The sequence below is a fragment of the Hippocampus comes genome, unplaced genomic scaffold (assembly GCF_001891065.2).
Source record: "Hippocampus comes isolate QL1 unplaced genomic scaffold, H_comes_QL1_v1.1 scaffold155, whole genome shotgun sequence".
In the NCBI taxonomy this organism is placed as follows: domain Eukaryota; kingdom Metazoa; phylum Chordata; class Actinopteri; order Syngnathiformes; family Syngnathidae; genus Hippocampus; species Hippocampus comes.
In genome coordinates this window covers 1767448-1785861 of record NW_017804967.1, presented here as the reverse complement: position 1 = coordinate 1785861, position 18414 = coordinate 1767448, and the positions used below count along the sequence as shown (strand labels likewise).

Below are 18414 nucleotides of genomic sequence, written 5' to 3'. Positions count from 1 at the left end.
TTTCTGCTCGGGGTTACATGGACTATATTGTGCTAAATTCATATTTAGCATTTTTTCAGACGTTTCAAACTGTAACTTTGTCAACAGGACGGCCTCTCCAGTCAGTTTAATGAAGTTTTCTCCTGATGGAGAATTCTTTGCTACCGCTGGCCAGGTGAATGAGATTTCCCCTGATTTGATTGATGATTAGTCAGAAATTGATTGTGGTTGAATTGATATTGTTTTTGAATTAAAACCAACATAGGTCCTGTATTCGTCTTTTTTTTTTTCCTCCAGGATGACTGTCTTGTGAAGGTGTGGTACAGCACTAATAAGTGGAAGTCTGGAAGTTTCAGACTTTTCACACCTTCAGAATCCAGTGTCAACTCCCAGGGAGAGATAGCCTTTTCCTTTGTGTACCTGGCCCATCCGCGTTCTGTTATTGGCTTTTCCTGGAGGAAGACCAGCAAGTACATGCCACGGTACGCAAACTACAGACATGGCTTTTTTTTTTTTTTTTTACAATCCTCATTTTATGCTGATGTACGTGTAATGGAAACCTCCACAGTTCAACACAAGCCTGTTTATATTTCGCAATGTAGCTCTGGCTGAAACAACAGAAGTTTCACCTACCATCGTTTAAAGCCAGTTTTACTGGACGTACTGTGTGTTTAGCTTTTTCTAGTGCGTCGCATATGGCGACTTATAAAGCTGGGATCTGTTTGTTACTTGAAGCGTACCTCCGGCGGTCCATTTTGACGTTGATGGCGAAACAGACTGAAATTTCATACATAAATATCTCGTGTTCCCATTTTTGTGTCCAAATCATGTATTGACTCCCTGAAGAGCCCAGCACATCCCCCGAGCAGAGTATTTGTCATTTCTTCTTTTGAGCACTGCAGCATTCTGCCACAAGTTGCATTCCTGGATGTGACAGTGAACAATTCATTTAATTCATTCCACACAATTTGCTCGTGAGAAAATTGAGTGCTACCGAACAAACCTAACACTTGAATCGAGTCACTTCTCCTTCTGTTGTAAACCAACAATTGAGGGCCCAAAGGGAGGATTTGCAATGGCCTTTGTCACCTATGTCGTGCCAGTGGCCAACAGCCAGTTAGCCTTGACAACAGTAACCTGCGCCTCACTCAGCTGTTTAGAGATGCAGATATAGCAGGAACAAACCAAACACAACAAGCACATGACGCGAGTTTTTTGGTTAGGCTTGATTATCCTCAGCCTTGAGCATTTCAGGGAGATTGGTGTGTGTGTGTGTGTGTGTGTGTGTGTGTGTGTATACAAGCAATGTTTTAACTAAAATGTGAATGTACTTCAACAAATGTCGAGAGGTCAATCGCTGTATAAGAAGACTAAAATGATATCGACTGAAATGAAATAATTAAATGAAACTATCCACCCTTTTGTTGATATTTAACTATGAAGATCACATTCGATTGGCTTTCTCGCATATTCCAAAATAATACATGTTAGCTTTATTGAGAACACTTAATTGTCCGGCGGTGAAACCCTGAATGAGAACAAGCGTTATTGAAAATGTAGCGATGTTAACGGAGCTCCAAAACCTTGTGATTGTATTGTCCTCTCCTGAGAAGCACTTGACCTTTACCCCACGGACCTTTTTTCGTGACTTGACCTTTCCTTTCTCCTGACAGCGGTTCAGTGTGTAATGTCCTGCTCACCAGCTGTAAGGACAGTGTGTGTCGGCTCTGGGCCGAGACACTGTTGCCGGGGAACACCCTCCTATCGGGCCACCATGGTAACCAACAAAGTGACATTCAGAGATCTGCAAGCTCTTCCAGGATTTGCAATGGGAGATCACAAGCAGGGACACTCCAGGAAGTAAGCAACAATATTAAGGTGTTCAGGCTGTCATATTTCTACAAATAGCAGCTCTCCTTCACAGGGGTCACCAACGTGATGTCCGCGGGCACAATTTAGTCGCCCGCTGGCTTGTTCTAAAAATAGCCAACTATTGATGGAACATTAGGATTTCCTAGGAGTGCTGTAGAAGTGATCATTTGAAAAGGTGAACATTGGTTGAGATTTTTTGAAATAAAGTGTTGCATATTCATACTCATCTGTTCCCTACTTGTAGCCCTTAGTATTAATCCATACCCAAGAATTAACTTTGAGCTTTAAATAGGTTGGTGACCCCATAGATGCCAGGCCCCAAATAATTAACTCGCTCAATTCGACACCTCCTATGCGCATTATTAGTTACTGCCAGTGTTTTGGTTGTTGCTGTTTTTGTGCTGTTTTCAGTTTTTATTTAATTTTAAACAGCAATTTCATTCAGGAATACTGATTGATCTCGATAAATGTTAATATGTTGGGAAAATAATTTTATTTTAGTAGTTGAATTCCAAAGGGAGGCTTGTATGTTATTGGATTCACAAAACACAAAAGTGAAATACAGGAGACCCCCAGGTGGGGACTGGGCCGGCTCGCTGAAACATCTGCATATAATTGACACCCCTTGAAATTGGAGGGGAAAAACATCTTTTAAACCCATGCTGATCAACCTTCAATATGCGATTTCCATGAAATAGTAGTTCTTTCTGACTATGAAAGCGTTTACTTCTACTGTTGCCTAGGACAATGATGTATTTTTGAAATAATTTGGAATATGACATGAATTTAAATATGAGAGAGAGATGTGCACAGTCCTCAACTTTGCCTTGAGCACTGTCTTTGAGCATACGTCTGTGAAATTAGTTATTAAAATTTGAACCGGCGGAAGGATCCAGGGATCGATGTAACTTCTTCTCCAGTGAAGTGAACGATCTTAGCTTGCAAAGCAAAACTAGAAAAAGTTTGTTTGAGAACTTTATTTATTGTCACTACAGTATGTGATCCTTCAAGTCGGGAGTATTTCATGTTTTCTTAAACTAATAATCAATTCACTTGCACTCAGACCTTTACAAGAAGTTTCTCATTGTGAAATTATTTGAATGGCTTGATAACATTATCAATTCTATTCTTAATAGTCTATTCATTATTTACATTATCTCTAAAGAAGATTTAACGTGTCCGTCTTGACAAGAGGCAAGATGAACTCATGTTGCTTCATACCTCTTTTAATTATTAATTACTTGTTCACAACTTAACGCTTTTTAAATCTTCAGACTCGTTCCAATGATATATTTTGTTTTTCAGCCTCCTTTTTATCCGGATGCCCCACAGCCCTCACACACTGGCGGCCTGTCCCACAACCAAAGCCGACACTACAACCACAAGAAGAGCAGCAGCAACCTTCCCCACGCCAACGCGCTCTGTCACTTTCACATAGCGGCCAGCATCAACCCTGCAACAGGTTGGACTCGTCACATCCACGTCACAAGCTGAATCTGGCCACTTTCCTGTTGGTGCATGTAATGAATGTTTCTAATTTTGTTAGTCGTTTCAAACATGGCTCTCCTACTTTATCAGAGGCCATTATTTATTACTTTTTTTTGTATATTAAAAGCTGTATAAGTAGATGAGATTGCGGTCTCTCTGATTTGCCTTGTGGAATGTGACTTGTGCCTTGAAGTAATTGTTTTTTTTTGGGTGGGGGGCGGGCAACTTAGTAGTAGAATAGGTTTTCATGACCTGAAAGTGATGCTTGTATTATGCTTGAGTAGTCTTCAAATTATACTGAACACTTCTGAAAGTTGTTTTTTTCTGCATGACAGATTTTGTTTTTTTTTTCCCCCTTCTTTATACTGTGTGAACATTTTCCTCAAATGCAGACATTCCACTGCTCCCCTCCATATCATCCCTGAGTGCTGGGGAGGATGCAGAACCCGGAGGTCTTTTCACCGTCCACTGGCTCAACAACAAAGAGCTTCACTTCACGTTAGCTATGGAAGTCTTCCTGCAGCAGTTTCGCAGCAGCCTGGAGCAACAAAACGATTGCCCTCAGGAAGGTACAAACCTATATTACGAAACTCCATTTAAAGCAGCATACATCTGAAAGCTTGTCATACTCGGTTTAAAATTGTTGGTCTGCTTTTTCTTTTGTGTTGTGTTTGGTCTTCATCCATTCTCCAGATTCCAATAATGAGGAGAACTCTGAAGATGAAGTAACCAGCAGACCAAGTGGCCCTCAAGGACCCGATGTCGCAGAGCTCCCCCTAGCAGCAATGGAGCACCAAGTGGATGTGCTTTTGGACGAGTGGAACAAAGGGGCAGACATGCTGTTCAGCATCCATCCAACGGACGGCTCCCTGTTGGTCTGGAATGTGGATTGGCTGGATGAATATCATCCCCGAATGTTTCGACAAGCTCAGGTACTTGCCAGGCCGCATTAGCATTCCAGTCATGTGCACGCTCGTATTGCAAACTGACACGTTCAATCACCTTTTAATTCATTGCGTATCAATTCTGTAGCCCATAAAAATAATCCCCTCAATCAAGGTGTTAAATGAGCTGACATCTAAAATAGCACCCCTCTTCTCATAGTTTTTAATCCACACATTCAGATGATTGCATTCCTAATTATATGAGTCACATCAAATACCCTTGATGCATTTGAGTTAGATGTGAAATCTGCATATCTTCAATTTATAGCTGTCACTCACAAAAGATGCCATTCCGAATGCCAACTTTTAATTCGTAGATATTATTTTGGTGCACACTGTTAGTCATTTTGTCGAAGAAAGGCATCTCTTTTCAGTCTTCATAACATTACCATTCACTTCTTTTGATTCATTTTTCATTCAAGAATTCAGAAATAATGTCAGTAAGACTTTCGGTCGGCTTTGTTATTATCATAAATATGACTAAGCTGCTGTCAATGCTAACTGAGTCACAAGTTTTATTTGGTAATATGGTGTCCTTGTCTTTCTCCCAGGTGTCTTTTGTGTCCCGTATCCCTGTGGCTTTTCCTGCAGGGGATGCCATCTCTCTCAGTCACAGTGTGGTCATGTATGCTTGCAACAAGAACGTAGATTTGGCCATCCAACATGGGAGACAACGACCACCTGGGAACACGTTGCCCCAAACCAAATCTGCGCTTATTAGTTATGGCCGTCAAGTGAAAGTGGCACCATGCAGCAGTCTTCGGTTGAGCATTTTCACCCCCAACGTGCTTATGATATCCAAGCATGATGACGGCTCCCTCAACCAGTGGGGTGTGAGTTTTGCGGAAGACTCTGCTTTCTCCACGGTGCTCAGCGTGTCTCACAAGTCAAGGTACTGCGGCCACCGGTTCCACCTAAACGACCTGGCCTGCCACTCTCTGCTGCCTCTGCTCCTCACCACCTCACACCACAATGCATTGAGGACCCCTGAGGTGGACAGCATCCTCGCCCTGCCAGAGGTCTTCTCTGGTTCCCACGGCTCACGGCCCAGCCGGTTGTCCTTGGGCAGCGTTTCGCAGGATCCAAATGCGATCTACAGTGAGCTGATTTTGTGGAGGGTCGACCCCGTGGGGCCGCTGTCCTTGTCCGGCGGAGTGTCTGAGTTGGCTCGGATAAATTCTCTTCATGCCTCAGCTTTTGCTAATGTAGCCTGGCTGCCCACACTCATCCCCAGCAGCTGTTTAGGTATGGCCATTTTTATTTCATAACTTGGATTTGTTCAGGATTAGTCCGCAGTACTTTTACCATACTTTTTTTCACTGCCAAGTACCTAAATGTACCTTTACTTGCTTTTGATGTTAAGCTATTCCACCCAGTCGATGACATTTGCTCATGTTATTTTTATATGCTAAAACTAAAAGTAACCGCATGGACTTTTTTAAGCATAGATTTAGCAAATACATAATGTTACCAGGGCATTTATGATAACAGCCTGTTGACATCTGTTAAAATAAACAAATTATTTGGAAGTAAGGACTGAGATTTTACCCCCCAGCCTCAGTCATCGTTGAAATGTCGTCTCATATACAGAAAAGTAAATCCATGACCTTACTTTTGGCCTTCCCATGCCCTGCAGAGGATCTGAATGATACACTCTGCACCTTCCATTGGAAGATGATGGCAGCTGTGAAAGATAGCATTTCAAATAAAGACATGTAATACTCTCTCTGCTGCCAGGCGCTTACTGTAACTCTCCCAGCGCCTGCTTCGTCGCAAGTGACGGCCACTCACTCAGGCTTTATCAGGCCGTTATTGAAGCCAAGAAACTCCTCAGCGAGCTCTCCAATCCTGAGATATCAGTAAGTTTGCCACCATTCCCACTTCATACTCCACAGAGTCTCGTCAATATCACTAATGCAATTTCAAGTACACAAATCTGATCTATGTCTCCCATTGGACCTCACCACAGCAACATTGAGATACTTTATTGTTGCTGTTGGGAATTCTTGCCGCTTCATTTGTGTCCACTTTACTGCAGAAGTATGTTGGCGAGGTGTTCAACATCGTCAGTCAGCAGTCAACAGCGAAACCAGGGTGTATCATTGAGCTGGACGCTGTGACTGACTTTGTAAGTATACATTGTTGCATTTTGGGGGAGATTAGTATTAATAGAGTAGAGGAAGAAAACAAGTTTTGCACACGGAAAAGAAAAAAGCATATTAAGTTGATAGATATTCATGTTATTGCAAAGGTCTTTGTGCGAACATAGACATTTTGATTTGCCAGTCTATTTTGCGGCATCAGACAATCAGTCGTAAACTTTGATTCTCTGCAGAAGGTCAACCATGAAGAAAAACAACAACAAAATGCCCTGAATATACTGAAGCCTCTTTGCATTTATGTGTATGTAACAATAACACATTATGTGTCAGTGTGGATCTGCTGCACAGCAGATGAAGCCTGACATCAAGTGTCTGTGTTTGAATGGCTGCTTTTGTCCTCTCCAGCAGGGAAAGGAGACACAGCTCCTGCATGTTTTTGAAGAGGATCTAATACTCGGCAGTGAGAGACCTGACAGTTCGCAGGAAATGACGGATTCATCGCATTGTTCTGGTATAAATAAAAGTTAATATATCACAGGGATTATTATTTTTTTAACAGCAGGTCCTTATCTCTGGATGCAGTGTATTAATATTCTCTGTACTCCCCGCAGCCCAGAACAAGCCCACCTTCGCTGCAAGTTTTTTTCTTGTAGTTGTTGAATTAACCCCAAGTGGCCAGTCCCTCCTACAGATGTGGCATCTTCATCTCGCGGCTAAACCTGTCACCATGGGTATGTGCTGTCTACTTTTATCCAGACTCTTCTAAGGCATATGTTTCAATAGGTTATAAGCTTTTGCTGTCATCCTGTTTTACAAGGAACCCATATTTTTCACTATGATCAAAACAAACCCCGTACTTCAGTCAGAAATACTGACAAAACTGGAAAAATATGTATAATTACATCGGGATAATTACTTTTTTCCATTTTTATTTACTTTCCACCTCTGTTAATCAGGACCAGTTTGGGGAAAATAATAAAGTAAAATCATCTACTATATTACAAATATTGTTAAGGTTTGAATTTATGCACAGGGGGTTCCAAACAATTGCACATAATTTCATAATCTCATTACATAATTTCAAATTTGAACAAAATGGGTAAGAAGAAAGTGGAATGTTAAATTCACATTTAATTTCTGACTTATTTAATGGCAATGAAAAGACATTTTTGTGTGTTGGAATATGCTCAAACACAGTTAAACAAGAGTGTGCAGGATTACACTTGTGAGGATATTAAATAAATATACACGACGGTATCGGAATGCAGGTTAAGAGATGGCACAACAACTTCAAAGAGGAAGGCTGAAAGGAAAGCATGCATCATGTTAAGCAGTGTGAAAATTGACCCTCTGTGAAGCTTTGTGAACTAGGTTATAAAACCTGATTCAGTTTAAACATGAAGTTGATATTTTGCCGAGGACATTTAGACATTCATAAGTCAAATGATGTTACATTTTTTTGGGGCACTCTGTATTTTGGTTCGCGCCCTTTAATAGATTCAGACAAGTGTGCTGTATGTCTGAGAAAGGTTTGATCACAAAGTTAGTTTGACTTTTTACTGTTTTCGCACCAGCAGATGAGACTTTCTCCCCACGAGACACCCCCACAGCTGCTTCAATCAACCACTCTCAGTTTAACTTTGATCCCTTCAGTTCGCCAATAATTCAGAAGAGTAAACCCTGCACATCCAATCTGCAGAGCGCGTGTCGCCTCGGCCTCACGACCCAGCGTCTGTACAGCCAAGAATTGCCTCTGCCAGCCGGGGTGGAGGCCATCAGCGTTACACCCTCAGCAGGTGAGCGAATGCATACTTGTAAAGCCAGTGACAAATTCATTGTGCACTCACAGTAGAGCACACATCTGCACTTCACTATTCACAAATTCAAATATTAGCATTTTGTAAACTGTCATTTGCTGAAAAACTCAATTATTGAGGGTTTTTGTGCACTTTATGAAATACCCCAAAAATGCCACAAGATGGCACCAAAGCCCTATATGAATAGGGAAGTAGTACAGTTGTTTGTCCAAGGAAGTATGTTGTGATTGTGTCATATCTCGACTGAGAGACAAACTTCATATGTCAGAGAGGAGCCTGGTTTGTTGAGTCTTTTCCATGTACACGCCCACTTGGGATGATTTTTAATTTTTTATTTTTTACCTGTATTATTTTAGTTTTAATTGTGTCAAATCATTTTTAATCAGTTTATTTTTAAGAGGGATGTTGTAAGTTTGAAATTAATATTAACCTGTTGGGTTGGTAGTTTGTGGTATTCGTACAGTTTAATGATAGCCATTTATGAACCATTTTGAGCGTGGAGGTTTGCTCTCGTTTTGTGGCTTTTCGCTGCAGGGCTCAGTTAAGATTGCTACATGACTGATTGAACTTATTGTCTTGTCTCTCTCGTTAGGTCATCTCAGTGCTTCATGTTCCCTGCCAGCTGGCCGTGTGCCATACCTCATTGCGACTTCCTGTTCTGACGGAAAGGTGCGCTTCTGGCGGTGTAACGCCATGGCATCCGAGACTTGCGGTAATGCCAAGCTGGTGTATCAGTGGGAGGAGTGGCCTCTTCTAGTGGAAGAGAGGCTTCCTAACTGCAGTGCTGTGAGCGTCCCAGGTCGTCCCGTTCAGGTCAGCTGCTGTCACGCCGGACGAATGGCAGTCGCCTACAGGCAGACGACGCCAGACACACCTCTGAACTTGACACCTCAGCTAAGCTCTCACACGCTGATGACTTTCCCTCCTACCCTGGCTTCTTCACCTTATTTGTACCGCAACAACATCAGCCATCACGTCACTCCTACCGTGACTGTGCAGCACAGCCCAAATGTGTCTCCGGGCCTTTCCTTAGCAAGCGCCAGAGACCAGCTGGTCTACATTGGCATCTTCCAGTGTGAATCCACAGGTGGTTCACAATGGATTCTAGAACAAACTATTGTCTTGGATAAAACAGATCCTAACAGCACCACATCTCCAGACTTGACTTTGCCCAATGAACACTGCCTTGGTTCTACTCATAAGAGTTTGGTTCACTTAGACTGGGTGTCCCAAGAGGATGGGTCACATGTTTTGACTGTCGGCATAGGGACAAAGATTTATATGTTTGGACGTCTGTCTGGAAAGCCTCCTGAACTTTGCCTGACATCTGATGGCAGCCGAGATCAAAGCTTGTCCCGCCTGGTTGTGCTTCGATCTGTTGACCTCATCTCTTCTGTTGAAGGCTCACCACCCATCCCAGTCTCCCTCTCCTGGGTGCGTGATGGTATCTTGGTAGTAGGTATGGACTGTGAGATGCACGTCTACTCCCAATGGCAGCCCCCAGCACCCCCCAAGCCCAATGCTGCCATTCCCCAGGACACAGACATCTGCAGCAGTGTGTCCTCCATTGTCTCAGCCGTGAGACAAAGCCAAGAAGATGGGCTCACCCTTGGGCCTCCCACTTCTTTACTGGCCCCTCCTAAAAAAGCCCTCACAAGGTCAATGATGAGCCTGGCTCAGAAGCTCAGCGGAAAGAGAACGGTCTATGACCTTCCCTTGGAGATGGAAGATTCTGGACTCTTTGAAGCAGCTCACCAGCTCTTTCCCACACTGCCACAGTACCACCCGGTACAATTACTGGAACTCATGGATCTAGGAAAAGTGAGTATATTGCATCGTCAATGCATTGGTTTTATTGCTCATATTGGGTATTTTCATATTAAAATCACCTTCCTCAAGTTTGATAAATGTATTAAATTGTTTTTAAGGTTTAATAAAAGTATAAATTACCTATATATGGTCCAATACGTTATGACCTTGCATTTCTAGATTTTCGTGTTTGTTGAGTGCTAAATGACTTTAACTCATTCACTCCCAAAGACGTTCTTAAGCGTCTTTTCAGACTTGGTCCACAATTGGCTGGTACTGAATAAGTTAATGAACAATGGTACATTTAGTTAAGAAAAATATATATAAGTATGAGATCAATGAAGTGAAACTGGATAATTTTCCTGCGGCCCACCTGGTGATCTCTCACTAATGTGTCGAGGCACAGTGGCTTGGAATTGCTGGTATAGGGCAACATGGTGGCTTCATGTTTTAGTTTTGACTGTGAAAGGAAACTAAAGTTTTTGGTTATCACTTAAGGTTCACCGTGCCAAAGCCATCCTCTCCCACCTGGTCAAATGCATCGCTGGGGAAATCGTGCCTCTTAAAGACAACACCACCAACCCAGAGAAACGGATACGCTCTCGAACTATCAGTGCAGGAGGGAGCACGGCCAGGGAAAGGAAGATGTTTGGCAAAGATGAGAATTCCACACCGGATTACACAGAGATCAGCTCTATTCCTCCCCTTCCTCTGTATGCCCTTCTTGCAGCTGATGAGGACACACCCCCAAAGCCTGGTCAGTATTCATTATGTGGGAATTTATTCATGTTCAACCAAATCAATGGCAAAGCACATTTTGCGAACAATACAGCATTTTGTTGTTGTTGGTTTTTTTTTTTTTTTTCTTCCATCATGTTGTTTGGGGCCACACCATAATAGTAGTAGAACATATGTGTTTTTTTTGTTTAGTTTTTTTTTTTTTTTTGCTGCTGATGCTGTAATGCAATTGATCTGTTTTCTCGGCCTGGCTGGAGGGGATTTTGGCAAGAGGTGAATGGCTCGCTTAATTGAGTTTCAATATTGTTTTCACGTAGAAAAAGTGGGCAGTGTAAGCGGTGATAGCGGGCATGGATCCGGTCACACAGATGCTTACGATGAGTTGTTTCACACACCCAGCATTGCGGACTTGGATCCTCTGGGTCAGGATGAGCAAGAAGAAACTGGGAATAAGGTTGGCTTCTGATAAAGAAAATTCATAAAAATGATCATGTTAATTTTTTAATTGACATTTGCCCTTTATCGTGCCTGTAGGTAATTGACCTGTCCCAGTACAGCCCCACATATTTTGGTCCAGAGCATGCCCAAATTCTGTCCAGTCATCTCTTGCACTCCAGTTTACCAGGCCTAACTCGCATGGAGCAGATGTCTCTCATGGCACTGGCTGACACAATTGCAACCACCAGCACAGACCTGAAAGATAGCCAGGACCACAGCAAAGGTACTGCAGCGGAGTGAGAGCACAAGCTAGATCCAATCAATGGTCTTGCCTTAGACGGGTAATCCATTCTCCTACATCCTGTGGCAGTGTTTTGAAATGTGTTATTGATTATTTTCTATGCAGGCGGTGAGACACTGGATGACTGTGGCCTTAAGTTTTTGCTTGCTGTCAGACTTCACACCTTCCTCTCTACCTCTCTGCCGCCAGCCCACCGAGCACAGCTGCTGCGGCAAGGTAAGGCGGCGGAATGTCCTTCAATAAATTTTAATGTTACCGTTGAGACAAGCTGCCATCCCCACACATTTTGTAATTACTCTCTTTGATTCAAACACACTCAAATGTCTTAATTTACCTCTTTACTATCTGGACTCTAAAAATGAAAGGTACTGTATCACCGTTGTAAACCTTGAACATAAAGTTTCATTCAGAGATGGGGAGTAGACACTTCATTTCTCACCATTTAACTGACACAGTAAAGCTACCCTTGAATAGGGCACTTGGCTCTGTAGCCGTGGTGTTAAAAAAAAAAAAAATGTACGATTTGTGTAGCTCATCTATATTAAACCATTATAAGATTGTTGCAACTCAGTAATTCCTAAGGTCCTTCACTCCTCCTGTACAGGCCTGTCGACGTGTCACTATGCCTGGGCTTTCCACTCTGAAGCTGAAGAGGAGCTGCTTCACATGTTGCCTGCCCTCCACCAGGGAGAGCCCACCTGGCCTGAGCTACGCTCTATGGGTGTGGGCTGGTGGCTTCGGAGTCCCAACAAGCTTCGCAGATGCATTGAGAAGGTGAGAGGATATCCAGGGACCATTATTAAAGTTTAAGGGCCTGATTTATTAAAGGTTTTCATGTTAAAGAATAGATGTTTCTGCTCATGTAAACATTTTTAAAATGCAGGCCCCAAAAAAAAATCAAAAAATTATTTTCAGCAAGGTCATTTTGGGGTTGACATGGTGCGCCAAGAAGGAGTCATGCCATATCACCTAGGACACAACTCATTTGATGTTAGAATGAGAAAACAGCAATATCATTTGCCAGCGCACCAAGACCCTCCTTTTAAAGCAGTCTTGGTTCAGGTTCAGATTATTGCTGTTATAAACAAATACCACAACCATAAATCGCATCACAGGTTGTGTAAACCTGTCAAGTGCAACCGCAATACTCCCCTTCGGAACAGCGTGCAAATAAATGGTCGTCTCCTGAGGTAGCTAGAACCACATCCACAAAAATGCACTGAAATGACACACACACGGGTACAACTCATGTGGATATAACTGTCGACAGTAAAAGGATGTGCGCTTGTGTTGTTTGTCTGCCTTGTCAGGTTGCTAAAGCCACTTTTCAGCGAAGTAATGATCCTCTGGATGTAGCCATATTTTACCTGGCAATGAAGAAGAAGGCATTGGTCTGGGGGCTGTACAGGTAGAATTTTTGCATATGAAACCCATATGCAGCACATCACTTGTTTACAGAGTTACTCTAAACTAATGTTATTCCTGATTTAAGACCAATGACGCAGGACTTTCTATTTTGAATCTCCTCTCTAGATCACAGAAGAATGCCAAGATGACTGAATTTTTCCGCAACAACTTCAGTGAAGACCGATGGAGGAAAGCAGCTCTGAAAAATGCCTTTTCTCTTTTGGGAAAGCAGCGATTTCATCATTCAGCAGCCTTCTTCCTTTTAGCTGGCTCCCTTAAGGATGCAGTAGAGGCAAGTGGATCATAGACTTGAAAAGAAGTGCAGCTGTGAATCTGACTTTGAGTGCCTTCAGCCACAAGATAAACCTTAGTTGCAAAAATATTTACATATCTCAGCAGCTTTTCGCACAATGGAACCAAGAATTTGGGGACATCGTTGTCCTTTGAAGCTCTGTTTAGTAAAGGCAAAACTATTTTACACCTGTCAAGATAGAATAGCTGTGTGGAATATTGAGAAAGCGGTTTGTGTATTGTGTATTTGTGACTGCACTTCATGATGAAAGATACATAGCTCTTTGCTTAACCTTTATTCATGAAGGTTACCTCTGCTTACGAAGTCCCCGAAGCAATGAGTCATATCATTTAATCTGCATGAGTAACTGGACTTCTCTTAGCGCTTTATTTAAATGAGGTTCATCCAGGCAAAGAGCTATCATTGATTTAGTTTAGTCTCTTTGGCTGAGAGGTAGTCTCATTGAAATGCACCCCACACCTCCATAGTAAGGACAAGTACAAAAACAGCATTTCATCTTACCCTTTGAATGAGCGTTGCATTTTTATTTCACTTTTTGCATTTGCAACAGAAACTCTCCTACGGTGCTTTTATACATGCAATAGTGTGAGCTTTTGCTTGTATTTCCTCTCTCAGGTGTGCTTAGAGAAACTGCAGGACCTTCAACTGGCTCTTGTGATATCCAGATTATACGAGTCAGAGTTTGAGACAGCATCCACCTACAAAAAGATCCTCCAGAGACATGTGCTGGGACATGATAAGCAGGTGCGGTGCTCAATGTCACACGCTTCAAGGGCTCTTGTTTTTCACTGGAAGATAAAGAATCATTTGATGAGTGCAACCAGGTGTTGTTTTGATCCTCCAGTGCGCATTTGACAAGTACACTGGAGAGATGCAAACAAAAAGTCTGAATCCGTAACGCCCATATTGCAAGGTCTGCTATCTTCGCTTCTTGAATAAAGAGTCACTTTGCACATTTCAGATACCAATGCACCCGGATCCATTCTTGCGCAGCATGGCCCACTGGGTTCTGGAGGACTACAGCAAAGCTTTGGACACTCTGCTGGAGCAGACCCCCAGTAAAGCAAAGTCAGGGTCCAGTGATACCGGTACGTTGGCTACGTGTTTCTCAGTTAATTGACTTTACAAATACATTTGATCAATAGCTCTGATGGAGTACTGACTGACTAATTAGGGCATCATCAAATGAGAAAACAAGCAAATCAAATTGATGGGAACTCATATCGGTGGTAATATTGGTAATGTGTGGGGAAGTTGTCTGATATGTGATCTCCTGCTACTTCAAAAACAAAAAGAAAAATGAGGATGACTTGACAAATCCTTTCTCATGTTTCCCAACTGTGACATAATGTGACTTAGATATTGAACATTTGAGTCAGTGAACCTTTGAAGGATGTAGTATTTTAAAGGATGATTTGAACCAGACAGACTTTTGAACTGTCTTGGTCCCAGGTGGGGATCCTGTGCTTCACCCTTTATAAATTATCAAACGTGCATTTTAACATCAGTGGTGTGACAAAAGCTCAAAGACTTCATGAATAATGTGTGTCCTTGTGGGGTTTTACAGCATAATTTGTCTTTTCCCGCTTTTGTGAAAAGAGTGTGAACTCTGTATTACGCCACTGCCTTAATGATGTTTTTGACACTGACAGAAGAGGAACGTTCACGTGTCATGTGTGCATAACAGGTTCCGCATCCTCAAGCAACGCCGAGGTTTTCAACTTCTACACCTTCCTCTGTACCCACCCGCTCCTCCTCCGTCGCCATTTCGGCTCCTCTGACAAGGCGAAAGTCGGCCTGACTGCCGAGGGTCGCAGGGCTGATTCTATTAGCCTGGATGAGAGGAGGCTCTTTTTCACTGCCGCGTATGCTCACCTGCAAGCAGGCTGCCCAATGCTAGCGCTGGAAGTCCTCTCCAAAATGCCCAAAGTCCGCAAAAGTTCCAAACTCAACCAGGAGTCCCCCGAGCTCAGCGCCGGGAGTAAGAACGGACCAACATCAGACCAGGACTGGTCTGAGCCTGCGCTGAATGGCTATGAGTCAGGCGGTGGCAGTTTATCAAATAGTCGGTCGGATTCAGTGTTGAGTTTTGACTGGAGCCAGCCATCACTCACTCATCCAGATGAGCCACTGGAGTTGAAGTGGGACAGCGACAGAGATGACAAAGATGACGACAACGATGATGAGGAGGAAAGTAAAAGTGGCAAAAGCGGTAGAACTGTACACAACAGCAATGTGTTCCACGACATGCGGGACAGCATGTTGCCTGCAACGGAGACGGTGATCAGCGAGGACAGTGAGGAGGGCGGTGACTTCATCCACCCTCCTGATGATGTCTTTGCCGCACAGCTCAAGTTTACTGCCTGCTTGAAGATTTTGACCAATGAGCTGAGAACACTTTCAACAGGGTATGAACTGGATGGAGGAAAACTACGTTACCAGCTCTACCAGTGGCTGGAAAGAGAGGTAATTGTATTGACTTCCGTTCTTATGGCAGCAATGTAACCCGACGTGAGAATGCATCATAGTCTACTAACGCAGTAGTGGAATAAATATTTTTACAAAAAACTTTTCAGGCCGTAAATATAAGCTAGTCAAATGAAAAACGGTGTGTACTGCGGTAATGGAACGAGCCACTGCGCAAACAAGTTCAATTGCTCACCTCGACACGTCTTATGTTGGAATCTTTGTAAACCAAGATCCCCCTGCATGTGAACTTTTCTGCTAACTTGCAGCCGGACCTTCATCTGAACTCCTTTACAGGTGGTGACTCTCCAACAATGTTGCAGTTACAAGCCATGTCTTCCAGAGATGTCTACTCTAGAAGATGCACATATCGCTGGGTTGGTGGAAAATGAACTGGTTGGTGTTGGATCTCTTGCTGGTCTTCTTCTGGCTCGCTTGCATTTTCATGAATACATTTTTTTTAAAGCACCACCATAGTGCCGCTTTTAGCATTCCCATGCAAAACGTAAGCAAAGCGCAATTTTTAGTCGATTCAATGCCACCAGAATCAATTATCATACCCAAACACAATTGTTGAGTTCACTCATCACTTAGTTTAAAATGTTTATTTTCGCGTTGACACCACAAATGATCTTAAAACACTTTGGAGAAGATTCATATTTGGTAGTATTTACAACAGGAGTGCGTCAGTATCCGTCTTTAACTAAATATGTAATGTTTCCAGCCTGCAAGCCCTTCCACTGACAGGCAAAGGAGCAGGAGACACTGGCTGAAGAGTAACCAGCCCTTACTAAGGATGTTTCTGAGCTACTGCAGCTTGTACGGCTCACACGGTGGAGGACTGGCATCTGTTCGCATGGAGCTCATTTTACTGCTTCAAGAATCACACCAGGTCATTGCAATATATCCGGCCGTGCATTTCCATTCGTTTAGCAAATTTTGCTTAAGGGCATTCTATTTTGGGACACGGGTGAGCTGGACCCTATCCCAAATGAAATTGGTTTAAAGGTGGGGTACAGTGGTCACCAGTCAGTTGCAGGGCTACAATATATTCATGAGATATATTGCCAATTCTTGGTTTAAGAATTTTTTTTTTGGAGGGGGGCAGCTTTTGTGCATTCGTTCAATTTAGATGTCAGGGTGAGTAAATTTGTCTTCAGCATCATGGCATAATTTACGGTGTTTGTGTTTTTTGCTATTTGAGTTAAAAAAGTGACAACACAGTGCATTCCCTGATGGGCTTTGACACTTGCACTTTTCCTCCTTGCCATCACTTCGGTGGTGACATCGGTGAAAAAGTCAAAGAAAAAAAAACAAATGCGCTGATAATGACCATGGTTCAGACCTTAATCTGTTTGACTTTTGAGGCGTTTTCCAGTTACAGACATTTGAAAACCGTAGCTATGAATTCCAAACGTGCCATAAACTACATACTGCTTTCCTTTGTTGCCGCGTATTGTCTTTAAGGGCAAGATGACTGGTTAGGGACAAATGGAAAACACTTATTGCATAGACACTGCCTTAACACACACACACACACACACACACACACACACACACACACACACACACACACACACACATATGACTGTTTCAGTCGTTATTTCAGGAGCAAAACATTGAGGCAAAGGCACAACTCCTTTATTTTTGCAATCAAGGCAATACAGGCATTTTATCCCAGTGGTGGTCCCATTGTTGTTTTCTGCTTTTGTTGTTGAGGAAACACTGACATTTTGCGGCTGCAGTCTGGGTGGGGAGATTTTGTTAAAGAATTTTGGAACAAATTATTGAGATAACTCAAGCGAGAGGAACATAATAGGCTTGTGCCGTTCTTTCCCTCAAAGCATCGTGGCTGGGCTTCTAGTAAACAAAGTCATTTTATAGATTTTTTTTCCCCCCTCTAAAATGTCATTCGTATACAGTGTTTTTCTTTGCATGCTGCTCTAAATTGTTGGCTCATCTTGTCTTGATGATTGATGGGTGCTGTTTTCAAGGCCCATGTTTCACAGTTCAATACAACTCAGACAATTCTGTTTGTCCGATATATTCAGAAAATAACATGGTATACTTTTAAGTAATTAATGCGGTGTAATCTTCAAACAGGACAACTGCAGCGCATCAGCCACGGCGACATGCTCACAGCACACTTCATTCCCGCTCCTGATGGCTTGTACAGCCAACGTGAAGACCGTGGTGGCTAATCCCATTGTCTACCTGACCAATCTGACACATGACATCCTCCAGACCATCAATGCACTCAACTCTCCTCCACATCCAGATATTGTTAACAATGAGGTAATTATTATGTTTTTTTGTATTTAATACAACGGCTTGTAATTTGGCAAATGTTTTGATTTAATCCTCACATAGAACACATTCAAAATAAATCGTTGTACTTGTTGTCGGTGTGTGTGTGTGTGTGTGTGTGTGTGTGTGTGTATGTATATATATATATATAATGTATGTATGTATGTATATATATATATATATATATATATATATATATATTAAAAAATCTAGATTATTTTTTTTTTTTACACTTTTTCTGTTTTATCTTTTCAGATATATGTAATGCACACTTTGGCTGCATCCTTGTCTGCCTGTATATATCAGTGTCTATGTGACGGACACTATAGGTAGGCTAACATTTTTGCCATCGGTGTTCAAAAAATATTTTTGTCATAGGAAGTAATGAACAAATAAATAATCTATACCAAGGTTCATCTGACCATTGTAAAAC

General features: G+C 42.4%; 1 protein-coding gene across 5 annotated transcripts in view; it reads left to right on the top strand.

Annotated features, from left to right (window-relative positions):
• Positions 1 to 18414, top strand: part of dmxl1 (Dmx like 1) — a 38099-nt gene that overhangs the window by 6040 nt on the left and 13645 nt on the right. For 4 of the 5 annotated variants that reach the window (XM_019887081.1, XM_019887075.1, XM_019887094.1 and 1 more), the window contains exons 7-33: positions 88 to 154; positions 277 to 461; positions 1653 to 1839; positions 3157 to 3313; positions 3732 to 3908; positions 4033 to 4271; positions 4835 to 5528; positions 6021 to 6142; positions 6322 to 6411; positions 6791 to 6896; positions 6997 to 7116; positions 7960 to 8181; positions 8795 to 10023; positions 10510 to 10768; positions 11067 to 11203; positions 11284 to 11470; positions 11594 to 11704; positions 12093 to 12262; positions 12799 to 12896; positions 13022 to 13187; positions 13824 to 13952; positions 14170 to 14296; positions 14896 to 15674; positions 15972 to 16070; positions 16399 to 16566; positions 17778 to 17969; positions 18237 to 18310. In XM_019887081.1, coding sequence (XP_019742640.1) covers positions 88 to 154; positions 277 to 461; positions 1653 to 1839; positions 3157 to 3313; positions 3732 to 3908; positions 4033 to 4271; positions 4835 to 5528; positions 6021 to 6142; positions 6322 to 6411; positions 6791 to 6896; positions 6997 to 7116; positions 7960 to 8181; positions 8795 to 10023; positions 10510 to 10768; positions 11067 to 11203; positions 11284 to 11470; positions 11594 to 11704; positions 12093 to 12262; positions 12799 to 12896; positions 13022 to 13187; positions 13824 to 13952; positions 14170 to 14296; positions 14896 to 15674; positions 15972 to 16070; positions 16399 to 16566; positions 17778 to 17969; positions 18237 to 18310 — 6291 coding nt within the window. The remainder of the gene's footprint in view (positions 1 to 87; positions 155 to 276; positions 462 to 1652; positions 1840 to 3156; positions 3314 to 3731; positions 3909 to 4032; positions 4272 to 4834; positions 5529 to 6020; positions 6143 to 6321; positions 6412 to 6790; positions 6897 to 6996; positions 7117 to 7959; positions 8182 to 8794; positions 10024 to 10509; positions 10769 to 11066; positions 11204 to 11283; positions 11471 to 11593; positions 11705 to 12092; positions 12263 to 12798; positions 12897 to 13021; positions 13188 to 13823; positions 13953 to 14169; positions 14297 to 14895; positions 15675 to 15971; positions 16071 to 16398; positions 16567 to 17777; positions 17970 to 18236; positions 18311 to 18414) is intronic. The other variant, XM_019887086.1, reaches the window with a different exon arrangement.